The sequence below is a fragment of the Elaeis guineensis genome, chromosome 2 (assembly GCF_000442705.2).
Source record: "Elaeis guineensis isolate ETL-2024a chromosome 2, EG11, whole genome shotgun sequence".
Taxonomy (NCBI): domain Eukaryota; kingdom Viridiplantae; phylum Streptophyta; class Magnoliopsida; order Arecales; family Arecaceae; genus Elaeis; species Elaeis guineensis.
Window position 1 is genome coordinate 121,502,115 of NC_025994.2, and position 24,055 is coordinate 121,526,169.

The 24,055-nt window shown below is 44.1% G+C and overlaps 1 protein-coding gene across 1 annotated transcript; it reads right to left on the reverse strand.

Moving 5' to 3' along the window:
* Window positions 1–12,096: 12,096 nt before the first annotated feature.
* LOC105038495 (GDSL esterase/lipase At1g28570-like) lies at window positions 12,097–17,155 on the reverse strand. Its single transcript, XM_073253090.1, has 5 exons — window positions 16,865–17,155; window positions 16,526–16,744; window positions 13,567–13,715; window positions 13,135–13,411; window positions 12,097–12,430 (listed from the first exon to the last, which is right to left on the reverse strand). The coding sequence occupies exons 1-5, from the start codon at window positions 17,112–17,114 to the stop codon at window positions 12,141–12,143; spliced, it is 1,185 nt and encodes a 394-aa protein (XP_073109191.1). The 5' UTR covers window positions 17,115–17,155; the 3' UTR covers window positions 12,097–12,140.
* Between the last annotated feature and the right edge of the window lie 6,900 nt (window positions 17,156–24,055).

Here is a 24,055-nt window from a genome sequence, read left to right on the forward strand (position 1 = left end):
GCTCGAGATAGCTTGTTGTCTTATCCCGTTTTATAATAGAATGCGGTATGGTCCCGCTATAAATGATGCAGAGAGTTGTCAAATCGTCGGAGGCTGTCAAATCGGCATGGGTTGTCAGGTCATCAATCCATGTCCTTAGCAGGACAGCGCCCTACGGCGGTCGTACAGCATGTCCTTGGCAGGAGAATAGCCCATAGCGGTTGTACAGGCTGGGTGGGCAGACCGACTATATGTCGGTATTCGACTGCCGGGACATCGGGTGATGACCCGGAGACACCATCGGCTGGTCTGGTGCCTTGCGGAAGTCGGACGTCGGCTGCCACCCCCGATAGTGAGTCGGTGATTTGGGCTCGGCTGCTTGGCCGGTCGGGAACAGTATGAGTATGTTCGGCCGAATACCTTTGGTCGGATATCGTCAGCAATCATTATCGGCAGTCATCGTCGGAGTCATCATCGGAGTCATCCGTCGGTCCGGTCGGTAGAATCGACGTACAAGGGTCGGTCGGTATATCCCAATAGTTGTCCCCCCCCCACTCCTGAGTCGGATGTCATATGGGCCAGCGTTTTCACGCGGGCGACAGCTTCGGACGAAAGGAGTGGTTTCCCATCACGTCATGCTCTGACTCTGGCGATCGTACCAACGAGCGATCTGGTGTCAGACGTCCCATTGGGAACGCAAACCGTCGTCTCCTTGGGAACGCGAACCGCCGTCTCCTTGGGAATGCGAACCGTCGTCTCCTTGGGAATGCGAACCACCGTCGGTTAATGAATTTCGAGATGCAATTTTTCTGCCACGTGTTAGGGGGCTATTGGGCTGGAACCATTCACACGGATGGAGGCGACATGGCTTGATCTGGGGACAGGTGCGTCGAACTGTCGGACTGAGGAAGGGTCCAAGCAGTGCCACGTGTCGGCATCTGGGAAGCCCTCGTTCGTCGTGCTTTCATCTCGACCGTTGAAGGACCTTATATATATGCGGCCACTTACATCAAAAACTTCACTTTTGCCGCAAATCTGCTCCTGGCGCTGAGGCTCTGTCGAGTTGTCCCTCAGTCCCAGGTAGTTATCTCCATCCTCTGCCTTTAAAAGCTCCTTTCGAAATTTTCTTTTCTGTGCCTGTTTCTTTGCCTCCTTTCTTCTTTGCCATTTTTCTTTTTTTTCTTCTTTCTGGGGCTAGCGTTATGGCTAGGACCTCTCCTCGAGGAAGTCAGTCGGAGAATCCAATCGATGATTCTCGGTCGACCCCGTAGGTGGAGGCTTCTTCACTTTCGGGGCAGAACGTCGAACGGCTCAGGAAGCAGTATGGTATCCCGGAGCAGTTCGAACTCTTCGCCCATGGGACCGAGGGTCGGGTTAACAACCCGCCTCTGAGTTAGGTGGCCTTCTATGTCGAGGATCTTCGGGCAGGTCTTCGCTTTCCGATTTCGGAGTTCGTCCGGAACGTTTTGGATTATTACGGGCTTTGTCCGGCGCAACTGGCGCCGAACTCAGTCCAGTTAATAATCAGTTTTGCTCTGTTGTGTCGGCTTTTGCCGACCTTTCCCCGCATTTCTCTCTTCCGAGCATTCTTCGTCCTCCGACCCCATCCGAAAGCCCGAGGGTGGTGGTTCTTCAATCTCCGGAAGGATCTTTCGTTCATCATCGATCTTCCTTCGTCGATCCACGGATAGAAGAACCAATTTTTCTTTGCTTCCTCTTCACTACCTTGGGGATTCCCTTCCCGCTGGGGCAACCCTCGGACTCAACCGAATGAAAATAGTCGGATGGAGGATGGAGACCGAGAGGACTTTCACCGACTGAAAGATGTGTCGATGCCGAAGCAGAGGGAGCTCGTCACCGAGCAAGCTCTGTACGACGCGGGCCTAAGTTTGGTTCTTCGTTTAGGTACATCTCGGTCTGTCGGTCATCCTTTGTCTTTTCTATCCGTCTTTGGACTTGTGCTGACCCTTTGTTGAAATTGCAGGGATGCAGTTGAGAGTGAGGCTGACCGACACCGACATTCGGCAACATGCGGCGACGAAGAGACTGGCGCCCAGGGCCGGACCATCGCGGCCTCCCAAGAGGCCTCAGATATCATCGCCGACCGACATTGCGATGGCGACAGTGCAACCCGACATCAAATGTGTATCGGGCTACGAGCCGGTCATCACTCTGTCGGTGCCGGCGGTGCCACTTGAGGTGCCGTCCGAGGAAGGGGCGGCTGAGGGGGCAGCCGAAGGAGCGTGGCTCCCCCACCCACTGAAGAGTTCGGGCCGAAGCACATGAGCCCGAACGACCTGCGGCGGCGGCCGTCGCAGCCTCGGGAGGGACCCAGTCGAGCTCGAGCTTCCCGTCTCTCTCTGATTTTCGGGCCTGGACGGTAGGTCGGGAGAAGGCTCCAATGGCACCGGTGGACGACTCGAGGTCGACGGGCCACGTCACGTCGTCCAACGTTCGGATCCTCGAGGGAGCATCGGCCCTGGCCAACCACGACTTGGCCAGGAGGTTGTGTCAGGCAACCGTTCTCCTGGCTGATTGGGAGCTCTTGAGGGATCGGTCGGTGTCCGACATGCTTTCCTCCTTTTACCCGACCATGATCCAAATGAGCTCTTCTTTCTTTTCTTTCCTCTTCTTTGTTATTATTTTTGTTTCATTTTTCTGACGACCGGCCTTCTATTTGCAGCTGATCTACAATATGTTTGAGCTGGAGACCAGGTACCAGAGGTTCGGCGACGTTCGGGCGGCCTGGAAGAATAGGGTCGAGATCACCGAAGCTGAGAAGGCAATGTTGGTGGACCAACTGAAGTTGTCGGTCGACCGTGAGGCTAGGCTCGAGGAGGAAATCTCCCGACTCACCAATGGCCTAACTGCCTCGGAGGTTGAACTTCAGTCGGCTCGTGAGCGATTCAGCGTAAGACCCGCTCCATCCACCGGCTACGGCGTGAGCGAGACGGCTTCGTCAGGGAGCTCGAGGCCGAGCGCAAATAGCTTCGGGTTAGCCTGGAGAACCTGGCTAAGGTCGAGGAGAACTTATCCTCCATCCAAGCCGATGCCGATATAGCGAAGGCGGAGGCAGAGTCGGCCAAGGAGGCACTGAGCCGGATGGTGGAGGACTTCCGTGGCTCAGACGAGTACCGGAAGGAGCTTCTCGAGAGCGGCTTCGCCTCTTATCGGGTGGGGTACGAGGATGCACGGGATGCGATTCAGAGCCTGCACCTGGAGTCGTCCCTCCAGGGTCGGAAGACCAAGCCGCAGAGGAGGAGGCCGACCCACTGCTGATGGGATGAGTTGCCGAAGGTGAGGCAGCTCCAACCTCCGATCCCTCCTCGACTCGAGCGGGCACACCGGTTGCTCCCGAACTCTCCTGGGTGCAAGAAGTCGACTCCGACGAGTAGTCGGAGTGTCTGCTCCGTCACTTTTGTATTCTTTTTTCTTTTGTTTTTTGTTTTGTCCTTGATATTTGTAATCGGACTTCGTCCCAATTTTGTAATCAGGCTTCGGTCCAATTTTGTAAGTCACTTCAACTAAATAAAATCAAAAACTTTTCAAACCTTTTTCCGCATACGGTTCAAAGTGTTTGATTTGCCGAGCCATCCCCGAGAGTATAGGTCGTAGCTCCGACATACCTCGTTAGGATGTTCGGTAGGATCCAGTGTAGCCGACCAAAGTAGTCAGTGGCGGGCGCCGTGCTAAGGGTAGTGCAAGCCCCGATCGTAGGTCGGCGTCCTGACTGTCGTACAGGTTGCATAGGATCCGATGGTCGAGAGTCGTCCCGACTGTAGGTTGAGCGTGCACATCGATCGGATGTCGGCCAACCTCCGAACGTAGCATGTCGATGCGATCATTTCGTAGAGTCCGATAGTCGAGTAGTATCCGATGTATTCGGATAGGATAACAATGACAAGTCGAATATCCATTGTCCGGCCTTTGGTCGGACGTGCACGTCAGAACGTATAATAAATGGTGGCAAGCCGAATATCCTTCGACCGATCGTGACCAAATCGGTATGTCGCAAGTCGAATACCCGTTGTCCAGACCTTGGTCGGGCAGGTACGTCACGGTGCGTGATAAATGGTGGCAAGTCGAATATCCTTCGATCGATCGTGATCAAGTCGGTATGTCGCGATCGCGACTGCGGTCATCCTGGCATTTTGCCCTTCTTAGTCGAAGCTAAATCGGCAAGTTAGCCAGCCGTGTTGGTCGAGGCCCTCTGCCTTCAGAGGCCGAGGCCATCGTAGATTCGGCGATGGAGCCATAGATTCAGCGAAGGAGACGTAGATTCGGCGTAGATTCAACGATCGAGACGTAGATTCGATGATCGAGCCGTCGATTTGGCGATCGATGATCGAGCCATAGATTCGGTGGTCGAGCCATAGATTCATCGGTCGAGCTGTCGGTTTGGCGATCGAGCCGTAGATTCAATGATCGAGCCGCGTTGGTCGAGGCCTTTTGCCTTCAGAGGTCGAGGCCGTCGGTTCAATGATCGAGCCATAGATTTGACGATCGACGATCGAGCCATAGATTCGGCGATCGGGTCACATTGGTCGAGGTCTTTTGCATTCAGAGATCGAGACCGTCGTAGATATTCTGCTCCCTCGATCTCCATCAGGATCTACGCACGAAGAGCGGAGAGAGGGGTGCAGGAGTCATACCTGTGATGCATCGATCTCGGACTCCGTCGTAGGGGCGAGACCCGTCTATCGATGGGGCCTGCTGGGTTTAGCAGGAGCTCAATTTTTCTTCTGCTTCTCCTTCTGGCCCATGCCCTTGGTCGGGCACTGGTCGGAAGCTCCTTCGTCCGCGCGCATGTTTTTATACGCACGCTCCAGTAATTCGGCATATGTCCGGGGGAGGGTCTTGTCCAAGGAATATGTGAATCGGGACCCCCTTAGCCCCCTCTTCATGGCCAAGATAGCCATGTCTTCGTTGAGGTCCCGAATCTCAAGTGTGGCCACATTGAATCGGACCACAAAGTATCGGAGTGTCTCATTTTTTCTCTACTTGAGGGAGAAAAGACTGTCCGAGGTTCGTGGCAGTTTTCGACTGGTGCTAAAATGGGCCACGAAAGAATGCTCGAGCTGTCCGAAAGAGTGGATACAATCTGAGCGGAGGTCGGAGTACCAGGCCCTGACAGCTTTACGAAGCGTGGCGGGGAAGCCGATACAGAGGATGGCATCGGTTGTCCCTTGAATTGCCATGAGAGTCTTGTAGCTCTCCAGATGGTCAACTTGGTCGGTGGAGCCGTCGTAAGGCTCCACATGAGGCATCTTGAACCGACTAGGGATCGGTTCGTCGAAGATAAATCGGAAGAGAGGTTGGGTGGTCTGAAAGTCGACGTCGTTTGAAGACTTCTGGCCATCTGTCTGGAGCTGGGCAAGCCGACAGTCGATTTCTTCGAACTTACGTTCGTAGTCGTCCAACCGTCGGTGTTGAGAAATCCTAGGGATCGAACCTCCCGACGAATTTGAGAGTAAGGCGGACGATGTCTGCGGCCGCTTCTCCTTCTCTGCCCGCTTCAGCTGGGAAGGAGAAAGACGTCGAGATCGGTGGGTGTCGCACCGTGGCCGCCTCGCTCCTTCTCAGTGGGAGTGCTAAGACAGCTGCTCTTGAGGAGGAGACGAAAGTTGACGCGGGCGTCGGTGGCTACTTCTAAATGGCATCGGGTGCGCTGCCGGTTGTTCCGTCGGTGGTTGCAGCAACCGGATCAGTTGTTGCTGGAGATTTTTGACCGCATCCATCAAAATGATCATTTGCCGTACGATCGCCGCGATCTGTGCCTCCATGGTCACCACCGAGTGTGGAGAGCTGGGTTTCGCTATGGAGGGCAAAGGAGGGGCCTCTTCCCGACGGGAAGAGTACCTCGTCGATCCGGTAGCTCTCGATTGTTAAGCCCTAATTTTCGTCATCTCGAGAGATTTTTCAAGCTCTGTGGAGCTCGCTGTCTTACCTCTGTTGAGTACCCCTTCCTGGCGTGCCAAATCTGTTGCGGCCAATCCCCCCACTGTCCGAACGCCGGTGTTGCGCACCTGCAAGAAAAGTCCTCACTAACTGGAGATGCCTCCGGCGGGGACCGTCCGACGGTCAAGTCAAAGAGGAGACTAGACAATAGTGGAACTCAGCGAGAGGGAGAGAAAGCTAGAGAGCTCAAGAGCTTAGAGGCACTTACCCCTGTTTGACTAAGCTCGAGATAGCTTGTTGCCTTATACCATTTTATAGTAGAATGTGGTATGGTCCAGCCATAAATGATGCAGAGAGTTGTCAAATCGTCGGAGGCTGTCATATTGACGTGGGTTGTCAGATCATCAACGCATGTCCTTAGCAGGACAGCGCCCTACGGCAGTCGTACAACATATCCTTGGCAGGAGAACAGCCCATAGTGGTTGTACGGGCTGGGTGGGCAAGCCGACTATATATCGATATTCGACTGTCGGGACATCAGGTGATGACCCGGAGACACCGTCGATTGGTCTGGTGCCTTGCGGAAGTCCGACGTCGGCTGCCACCCCTGACAGTGAGTCGGTGATTTGGGTTTGACCACTTGGTCGGTCGGAAATAGTATGAGTTCGTTCGACCGACATACCTTCGATCGGATATCATCGGCAGCCATTGTCAGCAGTCATCGTCGGAGTCGTCCGTCGATCCGATCGGTAGAGTCGACGTATAGGGGTCGGTCGGTATATCCCAACAACTCCATTAATGAATATGCTGGAGTTTGCTATCTTTTTCCCTCTATACCCTCCCATACTATTCTTACTGGTCTAATCTTACTGCCCTTTCATCAGTCTAGAGTTGCCTCTCTGGCCTAAGATTAGGTAAGGAATGACGCTCGTATGATGTTTTCCAAGCATTGATGGCAATGACAAAAATTAAACAGATATGCCCTTGGTACTAACTATTGGTTAATTATTAACAGAAAAAAAAATCTAGGAGCTGTCCATGAATGGCCTATTTTCGTGCATCTTTTCTTTGGTGGGGTTTTGTTGCAGATTCAAAGTCGACAAGACCGAGCCAAAAAATCACACGCCGATGCACCCATTGTTAACAAACATCATCTTGTGTGCTTCTTCTCTTGACCACTTTGCCGTCTCCCATGTATTCCACGAAGCAAACCAACAGGCAGATGCCCTTGTCTCCTCTCTATTGGCCACCTCCTACTCCTCTATTTCTATTAAAATTTAATGTCTAGAGATTCGGTCCATATTGAGCCCATAGCGAGGTTCACGGCGAAAAACAGAGTCCAACGAGATCAAGATCACCCCAAACGAAGCTCGGACGGAGAAGATACGAGCTTTTGAAGTCGGCACGAGATTTGAGGCGGCAGAGGACCGCCGCGGCCGACGGCGGCGCACGGCCAGGTGGGCGGGCAGCCCAGCTCGTGCGTGGGCCCACGTGCGGGCGCAGCCCAGGCCCGCACGCGGGGGTCGGCCTAGGCCCAGGCACCTTGCCTGGGCCTGTACCTCGGTCCACCGTGGACCGGATGGTCCACGGCTGGGCCTATGGATCGCGTGGGCATTTTCCACGTATTTCTCACGGTCCACAGCACTATTTCGTAGACTAGAGCATGATCGGAGGGCGTGGGTTGATCTAATTTTCGATCTAATGGTCCATGTCCTTATATGGGTTGATTAAAGAGTCTTAAACCTAATCTAATTGTGAGGCAACAGAGAAGAGGTGTGGTTCGGTTTTTGCTGAGGGCGCCGTGTGGAACCCGAGAAGAAAAGAAAAAGAAAGGCGTGAGGTCGCTGAGAGAGAAAAAGTAGGGCTCCTGGACAGCGGACGTCAGACACTTCAGGAATTCAAGGAGGTTTTCCAAGAGAGAGAGAGAGCTTTTGAGAGGAAAACTTCTAGAGAGAGAGAATTGGGTATACAAAGGTTGAGGGTGAGGACTCCTCTTGTAAATTTTTTTTTTCATAGTAAAGTTTGCATGCCCCGTGGAGGTGAGCCCTTTTGTGGCTGGTCCACGTATTTTGATTATTTTGTTTCTTCTTTCTTCCTGCTGCATCGTGTGGTACTGAAAAGGTTTTGAGAGGTGGTGTCCTGATCAGACATCTACCCAACAAGGGATAAGCACATCCTTCACCCTCAGTCTTTGTACACCCAATTCTCTCTCTATAGAAGTTTTCCTCTCAAAAGCTCTCTCTCTCTTGGAAGACCCCCCTAAACCCCTGAAGTGCCTGGCGTCCGCTATCCAAGAGCCCTGCTCTTTCTCTCTCAGCAGCCTCACGCTTTTCTTTTTCTTCTCTTCTTGGATTTTGCACGGTGCCCTTAGCAAAAACCGAACCACACCTCTTCTCTGTTGCCTCACAGGCCATTTTAAAGGGCTTAAACCCAATTAGATTAGGTTTAAGACTCCTTAATCAACCCATATAAGGACTTGGACCGTTGGATCGAGAACCAGATCAATCCATGCCCTCCGATCGTGCTTCGATCTATGAAATAGTATTGTGGACCACGAGAAATGCATGGGAAACGCCCATGCGGTCCACAGGCCCAGTCGTGGACCACTCGGTCCATGGTGGACTGGGGTACAGGCCCAGGCAGGGTGCCTGGGCCTGGGCCAACCCGCGTGCACGGGCCTGGACTGCACCCACGCCTGACTGGGCCGCATGCCCGATCGGGCCGTGTGCCCGATTGGGCCGCCCGCCTACCTGGGCCATGCGCCGTCGGCCCGCTGCCGGCCGCCGGTGGTCCTCCGCCACCTTGGATCTCGTGCCGACTTCAAAAGCTCATATCTTCTCTGTCCGAGCTCCGTTTAGGACGATCTTGATCTCGTTGGACTTCATTTTTCACTGCGAACCTCGCTATGGGCTGAATCTCGAGATGTCAAATTCTAACAATCTCTACCTCGACTCGATATTCGGCCTCCTCCAAACTCCGATAGCTTCTGGATCTCCTCGCCCGAATGTCCTAGGACAATCGCCTGCTGATCATGGATGGGCAAACATGGGAGTCGAGCCAGACTGATCGATCCCATCTCCATCGTATGCTGTGCTCCTCTTGACCTGAGATCTGCTCGGGGCATCGTCTTGCGGCAATAGGAATCTCACCTTGCGACGTCACCTCTCGTCCTCCCGAGTCTCCTGTCTCATGCCCGATCCACCTCCAGGAGCTCCACCTCGCTCTGGGCTCCACTTGGCTCCCGAAGCTCTACCTCGCACTGAGCTTTCTGTCAGGTAATAATGTCCTCTGCTCTCCTTCTTTCCCTCCAGCACAATTCTATCGTCGTGTAGCACCCTCAGGATTCCTCCACCAGCTATCGTCCTATAGCCTCTCGAATCCAGTCTGCTAAGTGAGATAAGATTCTGCCTAAAATTGGATATGTATCAGACCTCCCCCAATCTCCTCACTGCACCGTCATGTGTCCTCCAACTGACTGTCCCAATGCCTCTGGTCGCACAGCTCGATCCATTCAGCAGATATACAGTACCCTCACTGTTGTTCATGGAGTCAAACTGCTCCTCTCAGCAACATACATGATAGGAGCATGCAAAATCTAATATCCACTACTGAAAAGAAGTAGATACCTCGTTAGATATTTTCAGGACATCTCCATCAGAATCGCTACCGGTCGTCGCTACAGCAACCACCGTCCGATTTTTCAATTGAGGATAATCTCTGGCTAGATGCCCCAACTCCTCACACCGGTAATACCTGGTTTTGCTCAACTTCCTCCTGGACTTGGTCCGCCCTCATTGCGATCGCCTGTCGCTCCGTCTACCGCCTCCTGCTGCTCCAGAAGCCACCAAAGCTGAGCTACCGCCACCTGAGCTCGAAGCTGGGTTCTCCCTCCCGAGAACCTTGTTCTAGAGTATCGCCACGGTAGCCTCGTCCATCTTAATAGTGCTCTTCCCCACTAGAAGAGCAGTCACCAAGAACTTGTACGAAGGGAGAAGCGACGCCAGCAAAACCAGCGCCCTGATCTTCTCGTCAACATTCTCGCCAACGCTGAAGAGGTCAGTGAGGATCTTCTGGAAGTGGCTGAGATGCTCCTGCATGCTCTGTCCCTCAGTCATCCGCAGTTGGTAGAACTGCCTTCAAAGAAAAAGAGTGTTGGTGAGAGACTTCGTCATGTACAACTCCTCGAGCTTCGATCACAGTACCGTCGGAGAAGTCTCGCTCAGCACATAGATCACCATCTCATCCGCCAAGTACATGCGAATGGTACTCACCGCCTGCATCTGTAGCCGTTTCCAATCCCGCACCTCCATGGTGGTCGGTTTCTCATCACACAAGAGAGCATCGATCAACCCCTGTTGGATGAGCACGTCTTTCATCCTTGCCTGCCACAAGGAGAAATTGCTCTTTCCATTAAACTTGTTGATCTTCATCTTGATTGTTTCTGTCTTCTCCATCTTCAGTCTTGCTCACTATTGCTACAATCTGCGTCCTTGTACCACCTTACTTTGATACCACTTGTTGGATGGATGTCTGACCAGATATCCATCAAATAATTTTTTTGCTTCCCTCTGCGTTGCTTGTTTTTGTTGATTTGGCTGGTATCCCGTTTCGTAGAGGTTAATTTTCTTATTTTGTTTTTTTTTTTTTTTTTTTGGGCTGCTATGCGCCCCCCCCCCCCCCCCCCCCCCACCCCCCAACATTAACAAAAAAAAAAAAAAAAAAATCACACGCTATTCTCATGCTCTGCTTCCAATTGGTTCTGAGATTGGTGGGCTACCTAACTTGTTGAAAGCTTTACGTCAGGTTGGGTGGTATCCGGTTTCGTAGAGGTTAATTTTCTTATTTTGTTTTCTTTTGGGGCTGCTATGCACACCCCCCGCCACCCCCAACACCCCGCCCCCCCCCCCCCCCCCCCATATCAACAAAATCACACGCTATTCTCATGCTCTGCTTCCAATTGGTTCTGAGATTGGTGGGCTACCTAACTTGTTGAAAGCTTTAAGTCAGGCTGGGTGACCCAGGGTTGGTAGACGATCTGACTTGAATGAATTATTTGACTTTGAAAAATGGATGATGTTACTGCTGATCTCTGAGCCAGTGTCGAGATTGGTCGGGTGGTTGTAAGCTGAAACAGATGGTGCATCACATGAATAAAATTGATCTTGCAAATAAAAAATCTTGATTGAAAGTATTTTCGATAGGAATCCTCCAACATTCAAATTAGTAAATTCAAATTAGTAAATGATCAGAGAACAGGTAAAGAGAAAAAAAATGAGAGAAATTTTTTGATATGGACTATAGATTTATCTACAGTTTCTTCCTTCTTCCTATTTATAGAGGAAGAATAGTGATCTTTCTCACAAAGGATAGCCGTCGTTATCAAAAGATGAATGCAAATCGCACTAGCAAATATTATGCTTCATATTTTAGATGTGGGGTGGACAAATTATTATCTGGTTGTCAAACTGGTCTTTTCTAATATGATTATAAATATCTTATAATCTAACTCATCGAATTAATGGTTAATCATTTTGGGCCGGACTCCTCATCTTCGGTGGAGATCAGGTCGGCTGAGATTGAAAACCGACCTCAGAAGTCCTCCAATCGAGATGAGGGTGATATAGCCATATCAAGTGATTTGCTCATTCTATTAATTGTCATCCATCCATTTGTCGGGATTCGATGATAACAACATGCAAAACAGTGCTCCCAAAACAGTGCTCCCTCTAAAATATGCTGCTCCTAACAAACAATACGGAGAAAATTTTTTTTTTTTCCACCTAAATAAACTAGTAGGTGAAAAAAAATGATAATATTCCAGTCAAGTCACAAGCTCGTACTGCTTATTAGAGTAATTAGACACTTGTTTAAACAGCGTAGTTGAAGTGTCACCACCCTGATGCAAAAATGAGACATTTTCCTTGCCAAGCTGTTGAGATCCGTTCTTTCCGACAATCTTTCACATTTATAAAGAATAATAATAAGAGAAAACATCACCCAAATAATTAATGTCAAACAGTGTACATTGTTCTCCATAAAATACCACAACATCTGTACTGTGGCAAACAATGGAATTCCCAAGTTTGTGGGATGTGAATGGCACACAAATAATATTTGAGGTGTGAGAACATCCCCCTATGGCCACAGTACATATAGGGCATCGTTTTCTCTACTTTTTTAGGAAAACAGTGCTACATTTTTTTTTTTTAATTCAACTACATTTATTTATTATCATTATTTTGCTATTGTTGTTATTATTTTCACTAAAGAACAGCACTGTATGTTTGCACAGGTGGTCGGCTAGAAGCGTTCCGGAGATTAGAAGCATACTGCTCTATGTGCGGGCATACCTGGTTCATGGAAGGAGTGGTGTATGATCCTTGTAATAACCCAAGAGCAATTTCCCTGTAAGCCGCCTCTGTTAGGTGCAATCCGTCCCAGCTAACGTACTTTGATGGATCGCTGCAGACTGTAAAACCTGGATCTCCGCACGGTACAGCAGAATTATTGGGACCGCCCCCTCCACAGCAGGCATCAAAAGGTTTCTCAAATCCTGCAGTCACCCTCAATCACTTTTAATCAAACTACGAGCTTCAAAGACAAGCTACTAGATCCTGGAACAGGCAATTGATACTATTTTATAGCTAACAATACCACGGCCTCGAAAGCAAAAGAGGCTGCAGTACAACACATGAAGGCTGTCATCTCATATCATTAGGGGCACAAAAAAGAAGGTTTAGCTTAAGGCAAGCATTAGTAGGCATCTTTTTCGGTCTCAATCATTGATTTAAGCTTATTCAAAGTATATGAAGTATTTGAAATTTGAAGGTTAAACCAATCATGGTTTATGATGCTATAATGAATTCATAAAGATTTAAGTTGCGTTTGGTATAATTCCTAATATAGAAAAAGAAAACTGATTTTTTTTGACTTGAATTATTCTTATAGTAAAAATACTTTTTAAATTATATTACCAAATATTTTATTTTAAAAATGTTTAATGTTTTTAGAGAATATAATTTTATTATGCCTAATATAGAAAAAGAAAACTGAATTTTTTTTGACTCGTCTTATTCTTATAGTAAAAGTACTTCTTAAATTATATTACCAAATATTTGATTTTAAAAATATTTAATGTTTTTAAAAAATATAATTTTATTTTAAATTATAAAAGCACCTTCTTTTCTAGACTCATCATTCCACATAGGGCGAAGAAGATGCTAAAAATGCCCATACAAAAAAAAAAAAAAAACTCACCAAATTCACGTGGAGATCGGTAGATGCTCAACAACGCTTTGTAATAGTCGGCATAGATGATGGTGGCATTTGGATAAAGATGTCGAAGCTTGTCTAGTTCATCCAGGAGTAGCCGATTGTGATACTCTGAGAACTCATTCAGCCATTTGATACAACCCGTTTGTGGGTCGTAATATTCTGATGCTGGGCTTTGGAAAAGCATCAAATATAGTGGGACACATCCAATGGCAAAGTTACCTGGAACCACCAATGTCTTCGCCCCAAGTTCGATCAAGACCTAGCAATCAAAATGAAGAACCTTGGTAAAGAGAGATTAGCAAGCATTCCTAAAAGAACAGAGAGCTTAGAAAGCACCACTACGGCACCACCAGATTCCATAAAAATATGGATTGTAGTGGTAAAAGTTTAAGATTAAGAGAGAAACAAGCCTACCTTTAGTGTCGAGGAAATGACAGAGATGACATCGGGAACAAAGGTCCGAATCTCGTCCACTGTTCTTCCTTGAATTAACGGCTCGTTGTAATCATTGCCTCCAATCTCTCCCATGAAGAAAAGCGAGCTGCTAAAGAGTCCTTGGCATTCTATCATGTGAACAAGAAATACAAGTGAATAATTTGCTTTTTTAAGCAACATAATTGGAATCTATAAACAGTATCCACGACAAAGATATATATATGCGATATGCTTTGGATGCTCCATCCCCCTTGCAAATAGTATGTCATTCGGGGGTTTAAAAATTCATGAAGTTCGTATTAGAGCAGTTACCAATAAATTCTTCCATTTACCCCTTCCTAGATGGACGATGGAGGGAGGGGCATTATCCATTTAAATTGTAAATAAGAACTGAGACAAGAGGATCCTCTCTCTTAATATCTTTTCATATTTGTTACAGATGTCTTAGCTAGAATTCTGAATCTTGCGGGACACTGGTCTCATTAAGATATTAACCGGATCTAACCTGTGCTTTTCAAATTTAAGAAGCCTCCACTTTGCCAAGTGAGGAGGAAAGCATCGTGGTAGTAAAAGCAGTCTTATTGGGTTTTGACAAAGCTTTAGGACTGAGGATAAATTTCCATAAGAGCTCAATGATGTGCATTAATACCAACAAGGAGGAACCCAAGTCATTCACCACATGGCTGAAGTCTAGAAGAGAGTCATTTCTTTTCAGCTATATTTGTCTGCCACTTAGTAATAAAAAGCTGCCAAAAATTGTTGGATACCGCTTACAGAAAAAATGGGTGGCGAACTTGCTTCGTAGAAGGATAAACTTCTTCGTTTGATTGGGATGTGTCAGATCACAGATCATGAGATAATCTAACGATTCTTAAAAAATATTTATTTAAAAATATGATTATAGAGAAAAATAATTTTTATCACATTTAGTGGGTGAAAAAAATTACTCCGAAAAATGATATTGAAAAAAATTACAATATTTGATTGGAGTTAATTCTATATGAGAATATGATAAAATTTACAAATATATCCTTCAATATAAAATAATTTTTTAATATCATATTTATATTGTCATCTCTATCAATTTTAATATAATGACTATAATCACATAGTCCTTTCTATAATATCATCTTTTTTTTAATTTTTTTTACAAAAATTTTTTATTGAATAATTTTAAAAAGATATCAGAATAAATTTAATGATTACATACGCAGTTTTATTGAGAATATTTTTATTAAATATGAATTACTATCACTTGAAAAGTTATCAAATACTATGTTTCTATTGTATTTATTTTACCTTCCTTTTTCGAAAAATAAATATGGAGACCATCGATTTTTTTACCATCTCTTTCTTTCATTTTTCATACCAATCGTGATAATTTGACATGAGATTCATTTTCTTCATACTAGATTATCTCCAACTAAATGGTCCTAAGTTCTAAAGATAGATTCACCCTATTAATTCAATGTTAGCTGCTTTACCTTCATACTTCACGTCTGTATTTAAACTTCCACGTTGAGCAGGAAACAGAATAGACCCACTAAGAAAAGCCTTCTTATAAAAAGGGAAAGAAAATATTAGTGGCTTTCACAGTCTTGTAAATTGTGATAATGTATGCCATTACAAGAAAGAAGGTGGGGACTTGGCATCCAGAATATTTCAGATATGAGCCTCGCTTTGCTAGAAAAGTAGATGTAGAAGCTAATCAAAGGATCAGAAGCACGCTGGTGCAGGCAAATCATGAATGCTTATTACAGTAGAAGAAAGTTTGGGATTCCGAGTGAGGAGGACTTTTGTGAAGGTTTTATCTATGTGGAGGGATATCGGTAGAGATTTGTAGGCATTTTGGAATTGCACATCTTTCAAGATGGGGGATGGAGATAACATGAGACTTTAGGCGGACCAATGGTCGGACCCTGCCCCTTTTGCTTGCCTCTCTGTTTGGTGAGTTGTTTTCTTTTGGAAATGAAAAAGACAAAAATGGTGCATCCACCTTTATGGGCCTCTGTAATGGAGCATCTTTCGCATGCGACTCTTCTTCAAATGCGTGGAAGCTTACAAACAATGAAAATCTCGTGGTTAGTTCCTTCAACAAATTCATGGATAGAGGTAGGGTCCTCTGGCCTTTTCATAAAGCTATCTCGAAAGCGAAAGTACAAATCAAAATCGAAGTGATTATGTGGTTGGCCTTGAAAGATAATCTTAGTGCTCGTGAAGTGATGGCCTTGAAAGATAATCTGAAGCAATTTCTCATCTCTTGGTCAAGTGTCTCTTTGCAACAAGGTCATGGCTGGCCAAGAGACATTCGCGACCTTTGGATTGCTTGGAGAAAAAAAGAATCAAAAAGGAATTGAGGAGAGGATGGGACCACTTCACTATGGCGCTCTATTGGCACATATGTTTGGAATGGAACTCATCACGATTCTTTCACCTCCCATCAACTCTATGCTGTTTTAAGGCCCTTCTAAAATTCACCATCTGGGAGAACATTTACAATGGGAATTTCAACGAGAGCCATTAAGCCCTTGTTTGAGGCTCCTCTGTTTTTTTTTTCCTCCCATATTTCGTTTTGTTTGGATTTTGTAGGAGCTACCGCTCGTTTTGAAATGCTACGGGAGCTTGTCGATTGTGGGTTATGAGTGTTGCCTAATATGAATTGGGGCACTTTTTCTCTATCATCCTGTATTGTAAATTTTTTTCATTGAATAAAATTGGGGGAAACATTTTGCTTCCTCCTTGTCTCTGAATTAAAAAAAAAAAAATTGTTGAAGAAGTTCCGGCAAATAAAAGGCGGAGGCCGAAGCAAATCCAACGATCTGCCGGTCAAACTTCAACTAAAAAGTAAGACGTGAACCCGTTGACCTCAACATGTTCTTGCCCCTCAGATCCATCTATTCCGGGTTGAACATCAGTACTCAGGATTTAGAGGGTTTACCTGAATCGGAGGAGCAGAGCGAAGGCAGCAGTTGCTTGAACCACTCGATCTGAGTCCCCAACGAGTACTCGGTCCAATTAACATTTAGACCCCTAGCCCTGAAGTAGTCGTTCTCCAGCGCAGTCGCCCCTCCCACGGCAAAGTTCGCCCCACGCCGGAAGCCATGATCGCCGGGTCCTGCCAGATACGGTGGCACGAGTGGGACTCCGATGGCTTGTGCTGCACCCACCACCATCACCATCACTCGTCGCTCATCATAACAAACACATGTTGACCAAAGAGTAACGACTACAGGCTATCGGAACGGAGGAAACAAAGAAAAGGACGAGAATTAGGCACCAATAAAGTCGATGATAATTCGCCCGTCAGAGAACCGCCCGGTGGGATGATGGAAGTAAGTCTTGCCATACGGAAGCCGGGCTTCTGGGCCACAGTTGGTGTAGTTGAGAAAATTTCCGGTGTCGGTAATGGAGTCCCCGAAGCTAAAGATGGAGGTGTAGCAGGTGGTGGTCGGGTCGGCGTTTGAAAGAAAGAGGAGAGCGAGGAGGAGAGGGAGTGGAATCAATGGATGAGAGGTGGAGGAGGCCATCAGGAGTGGTTAAGAAGGTAAAGGAGGGCGTCACTTGCCAAAAAAAGAGAAGGGCGGTGATATAAGAAGGGGAAATACCGAATCTTGGGGCACCGGCCTTGGATTTTAGGGAGGACTTAGTCCACTCGTGCTCTGCCAGCGCATCTTCGGGATCTTTTTTGATTGATATGACTGATTGGATCTATTTAGCATTTTTTTTAAAAGATAGCCGTACCAACAAAAAAGAAAAAAAGAAATTGTTGCTCACGGGAGCATGGGCCGATTATGGGCTGTGACAACCTCTCACAGGTCCAATTATTACTTAGAGCAGGCCCAATGAACCACATCAAATCACACGGTGGATAACACGCCGCATTGCCCCATAAATTTCCGATTGCGCGTTATCCACCGCATATATATGCTCCACTATTTACCCTGGTCCACTTGGACCTGGTCTTTGCAATAATTTCTTGCCTCATAGACTCGAGGTTTCATTTTGACGGCATGGTTGTGGTTAAGAACCAGACCACCTCATGCAGCCTAGAGGGCCCAATAAGCAGCCGTGGGCCCTTGTAAATCAACAAATAAGCGGCCCAAGCGTCTCTCGGTGACCCACTTGGTAATTTAGCCTTTTAGGTTCAAATATCTATGTCCAAATAATCAGCTCAGATATAAAATTTTTATGATTTGTTCAATTTAAACGGATCATACGATTCAATACGACTCATCCGATTTTGATACGTTTTTGACCAATCCAATTTAAGGGATATATTAGGGGCTGGTTAGCCGATCAGTTTCCGGTTCGATTGATTCTGACAATATTAATATCAATCTAAATTGAGAGGAATAGGGGTAGGATTTGAGGGTGGGTGGAGACTGTAGAGGGGGGTGGGGGTGGTTGATGCGGACGCGATCGGAATGTCAGAGGTGAGGAGAGCAGCGTGGGATGGGATGGAGGAGGGGGGATCGGACGGTCAAAAGAGATGGGCGCAGAAAAGGCCGGGGTGGGGTAGGGTGATGAAAACATGGTTTTGGGCCATGAACTCTTAATTTTAAATTAAAAAAATTAATTCATGGGTTGAAGTCATAAATTTTTGAATTCATAAATTGAATTCACGAATTCATCGTAAATTCGTGGCTTTAATCCATGAATTTAAATATCAAAATTCGTACTACATCTCCACATAGACTCAAAATTCATAGATTAAATCCACGAATTTATCCCACGTGGCCTCAAAATTCATATGTTGAACTCACGAATTTATCATACGTGACCTCTGAATGGTAATTTCAAAAATAATTTATCAACTATGATATTTTAAAAATATTTTATTAAAAAAGATTATTAAAAAAAAAAAACTATTGTTTGATGGCACAAGACTTCCGCTACTCCTGGCCTTTATCTTCACTCGAAGCACTGCTCAAAAGCTTTCGAGATTGTCCATACAATTTATTTGTAAAAAATAGAGCTTCAAAAAAGATGTTATCCAGCCTAGTTTATTATTCTCCAACTTTTGAAAATAAAACAAAATAAACAAATGGGTCGGTAAAGGATGCAACGGTAAGTTAGTCTGCGAACAAATGGGCCTTCATGTTTCATGATTTGAAATGACAAACTATGTAGAGCCCAATATCACGAATGGCTACGATTCTGCAACGTCTTGCACACCTTGCCAAGTTTGGCGCATACATTATAGACATAGTAGCGTTTGCTTAAGGCATCAAAATCACATGACAAATACAATGGCATGCTTAAAGGTTCCATTTAACTGTAGAACAAGTGGGAGAGGATCTCCTACATGGAGGGTATCCTCTGAATTTTTTGCCAAATACCAAAGAAAGGGGGACATATGCTGTGCGGAGAGATCCCCTTAATGATACAAGTCTATTCGACCAAAATGGTGGAACAATCTTATACTGTGGATTCTTCCTATTTCTTTCAATTATCATTCTGTTCTTATCCATTCCATAAATGCCCAAAAAAGTGAAACCCCAATGTAGTCTTTATGATAAAATCCAAACTATTGTAAAGTTCAATATGCAGAGATATGACTACTCACTCCACTTATCTCTGCACCTTTTTCATAACTAGACACTAAAATACATACATATACTTCCCAAGAATAGGCCTTTTTCTTTAACAATAGAAGAAATATCACTTCCAACACTAATTCCGCAGCAAAATGCTCACAAAGCTTGATACCACGTGCTTAAAGCTGTCATGTTAAATTCGGATATATATATATATATATATATATATATATATATATGATAGGCATAACGATGAATGCTTAAGGCATCTTAGTGACATACCAAATTTATCCACGGTGTCCTATAACGGAGAAAGAATGACCTACACATGTGTGTTAAAAAATCAGCAATTTTCAAAATAATAGTTCATTGGCTTACAAAGTAGTGATAATATATCAACAAATGGTGGGACTAAATAATTCAATAAACAACATGGATCGTATAACATTTAACAATAAAAATTATGATAATAAATTTAAAAATGCAAAAAGTAAAGTAGAGATAAAAAAAAGTTTGACACCTTGGCTGCTAGGCTGTGGTAAAGCCATCTTCCCCTTCTTCCTTCTCGATAAAAAAATAATAAATAAGCATGCATATAAAAAAAACATAAAAATGCATAAAAATTAGAAGTAAAAATTTTAAATGTTTATATGGTTGTGTCTCAAACCTAGCTTATTCTTCTCCGTGACTTGGAGTGGTCGTATAAACACGTCTTTGTTTTGAGAAAGTCTTATTTCTTCTCTTGCCTGGGTAATCTCTCTCTTTTTTTTTTTTTTAACTTTCTTAAATTAACAAAAAAAAAAAGTACTCCCTTTTATGACTTCATATAAATATTGCCATGGTCTTAATTATCAAGAGATGGGTTTGTAATCATCCATCCCATCATGAATGGATGTGATTCAGTGAAAAAAATTATCTATTTGAGTCTAACATAAAAAGTGATTTTGCTATTTTGATTTTAATTTTTTATAAATGAAGTTCAATGATCCTATATTTATTATGTACAGATATGTGTATACATGTCTGTACGTGTGTATGTATGTATGTGTGTAGATATATATATATATATATATATATATATATATATATATATATATATATATATATATATATATATATATATATATTGGATATGGGAAACAATATTAAGCCTCCAGTATGGCCAATAGTTCATCTAATTAATCGCTTCGGCTAATCTTTAATTCAGAACCAAAACAGGTTCAAGTACCCTACAGGTCCCTGCTAGTCCCAGTTAAGATGTCCGTCAAGTCTCGTTTTGGAGTAACTTGCAATAGTTCTCGATGGCATGTACCGTAAACGAGATGTGATGGAATGGAGCGGGCGACTCCTTCCTATTGCTTATGTAAAATATTTTTTTTGATAAAAAATATATAAAATATATTTAGGATGCTTCATTCTCTCGTCATGGTAAATCTCATCTAATAAAAAAATGGATTCCTTCTTGCTTGCTTTACCGTATTTTCGATTCTAATTTATTAGATTATAATTTATCTACCTTTTTTTATAGATTTTTTATATTTTTATTTATTATTATTATTATTATTATTTTATTGATTTATTCTTCTTCTTGTATTCGAATTTGACTTTATGTTTTAATAAAGTATGGCTTGCTCCGATTATCAAAAAAGAAAAAAAAATTCTTACCACCCTTGGTATTAAAAAAAAGAAAATCTTGGAAGAACTCACTACTCGACTCATGTCCTCTCTCTCATTAAATGGTGTGCTCTCTGTCACATCTATGTACCAATTTCTCAACCATGCATGACAGATATGAGATATGCCCCATTGCTCTATCCCGTTGGATGGAAACGGCTTGTTTCACCTCGCCTTCTTCTTCTTCTTTTTTTTTTCTTCTTTTTCTTTTTTTTTTTTTTTTTGATACAAATATACGATTAAATCAATTTGGAATGAAAACAGTCTAAATGATCAATATATAAAAAATCGCACAAAGATCTAGAACATTTATCACCCTGACGCTAAGTTCATCATCCAAAATAGTTCGTGACGAAGGATGCCATCGAATCCGTAGCACTGTTCGTCTCTCTATGGACATACTGAATGATCGATGTAGAGAGACCACCAAGAAAAGTCCAGATGTCATGAAGAAGAGAATGTACCATCTGATGCCTCAACTCGGACCGGATCCAATCGATGATAGTAGCCGAGTCACCTTCGATAAAAATCCTCACCGCCCGCAGCTTGTGATAAGCATAGGCGATGCCTGTCAGGCAGCATAAAACTCAGCACCCGGGACCGATGACTCAATCAGAGGATACCCCGTGGCAGCTAACAACTTGGAGTCCGAACTACGAATGACGAAGCCTACACCACCCCTACCATATTTAACATTGCCGTCGAAGTTAACTTTGACAAATCTCGAGGGTGGGGGCTCCAAAGATATTAGAAGTACCTGGCGGGTCACTGCACATGCAGCAAGGAAGTCCCAAGAGCTCGGGGAGTTAAGGAACTGGACAGCAGTATCAAAATGACTGTACTCGCTAGTGAGACAGCAGACTCTCTCAAGCACCCGTGAGCCGCACCACCTCAGCATCAAATTCTATTATAAAAATGGCCTATGGTAGCAGTTTAAAATCGCTGCCGTTGCCTACAATAGTGGTTGTCCAACTGTTGCCATTGCAGTTACTGCTGTTGGCCTACGATTGTGATTTTTTACTTATAGTAGCAGTTATATCAACCGCTACCATAAATAAGCTATGGCAGCAATTTTTTTAGCTACTGCAGTGGTTTCAAAACTGCTGTCGTAGCTAAAAGCTATAACAACAGTTATAACAATCGCTACCATGGCCGTATCTTTTGACTGAACAAAATGACCGACCGACTGCCGACCGACAGTCGGATGGCAAATGACAGCGGAGGCCTGCCGGTACTACTACAGAAAGGGCCTGTGGCAGCGTTTACAACTGTAGCGGTTTGAAAACCACTACCATAGAATCTACAGCAGTAGTTATACATAACCGCTGCCATAATTTTGACCTATAGCAGCAGTTATTCGTAACTGTTGCCACAGATTGCATATAGCAATAGTTATTACATAATCGTTGCCATAGATCAAAACCAATGACAGCGATTTCACATAACCACGGCCATACGTCTGATATATAGCAGTGATTAATCAACCACTGCTATAGGTTTGACCTATTGCAGTGGTTATGTGTAATCACAGTTATATCTCAAATTAATGGTAGCGGTTATAAATAACTACTACAATAGACCTATAGGAGCGGTTTTGTTTAACCGCTGCTATATAGATAGAATATAAATTTTTTTATATTTTTCTCTGAATATAGTATAAATTTAAAATTTAAAATTTATCTTCATCATTCATTATATAAATAATTATTGTTAAAGTGTCATAATAAAAGACCACCTCGATCCAATAACCTTAGCAATGTCGATCAATAAAATTCGATTTCAACGATCACGAACGATCATATAATAATTTGATAAATAAAGATCATCGATGGATCCAAAAATTTGCAATGATGATCTCGATGATATTTATAGTGTACTATCAAAATTTTACTTCAATCAGACATTATTATCATGATCAATTTAGTATATAATGATTTTGATCATTAAATAAAAAATGAGCGATCAAAAAGCCAAACTGCATCCGATTAAGATGATTTTTTAGATAAATAATCTTTGCTACTATTTTAATCATTTGAATGGTGGTCATCATAAAATATGAATTTCATGTATATGAACCATCAAAGAATGGATACTGAAGTTGCGAGAGGAGTTAGTTCGTATTTGTTTCGATCGAAGAATGGATACTGAAGTTGCACAAAATATTAATCAAAATCTAAAAAGTGCCACTTTAATAATTATTAGTCAAGAATCAAATAAATCTTATCCTTCAAATATGAGCTCATTCTTTTCTTGCAACTTCAGTATCCATTCCTCAATCGAAACAAATACGAGTTAGCTCCTTCTCTTGCAACTTTAGTATCCATTCTTCGATGGTTAATATACACATAATTTTGATTTTATGATCACCATCATTCAAATGATTAAAGTGATAGTAAAGATCATTTATCTAAAAAATCATCTTAATCAAACATAGTTTAGCTTTTTGATCACTCATTTTTTATTTAACGGTCAAAATTATCGCGTGCTAAATTGTCCATTATAATGATGTCTGATTGAAGTAAAATTTTGATAATATGCTACAAATATCATCGAGATCAGTATTGTAAATTTTTAGATCCATTGGAAGTCTCTATCTATCAAATTATTATGCGGTCGTTCGTGACCATCGAAATCAAATTTTACTGATCGACATAGCTAGGACTATCGAATCGATGCGGTCTTTTATCATGACAATCTAACAATAATTATTTAGATAATCAACAATAAAGATAGACTTTAAATTCTAAATTTATGTTATATTCAAAAAAAAATATAAAAAAAATTATATTTAGACTCCATAGCAGCGGTTGAGTAATAACCACTGCTATAGGTATATTGCAGTGGTTTTTAAAACCGCTGCCATAGGTCTATAGCAGCGGTTGCCACAATCATTATTAAATATCTATTGTACCAGTTAAGAACTACTACCGTTGACCTATAGCAGCGGTTTTAAAAACCGCTGCCATAGATTTGAAAATTTTTTCCCCTTGTATCCTGTCTTCTTCATTTCACGCTTTTCTCTCTCTCTCTTCTCTACCCGAACCCTAACCCCCCCACTGCCAGCCCGTCCATCGCTGCCCCCTCTGTCTAGCACCGCCACCGGCTCCAGCCCCCTAGGCTCCGGCCCTCTTTAGCTACCACCCTCCTCCCTCTAGCGCTGCTCCCCTCCCTCGGCCCCGGTCTCTTTTGGCCCTGCACCCCACCTCCCTCGGCCTCGGCCACTGCTATCCTCCCTCTAGTGCCACCCCCTGCCACTA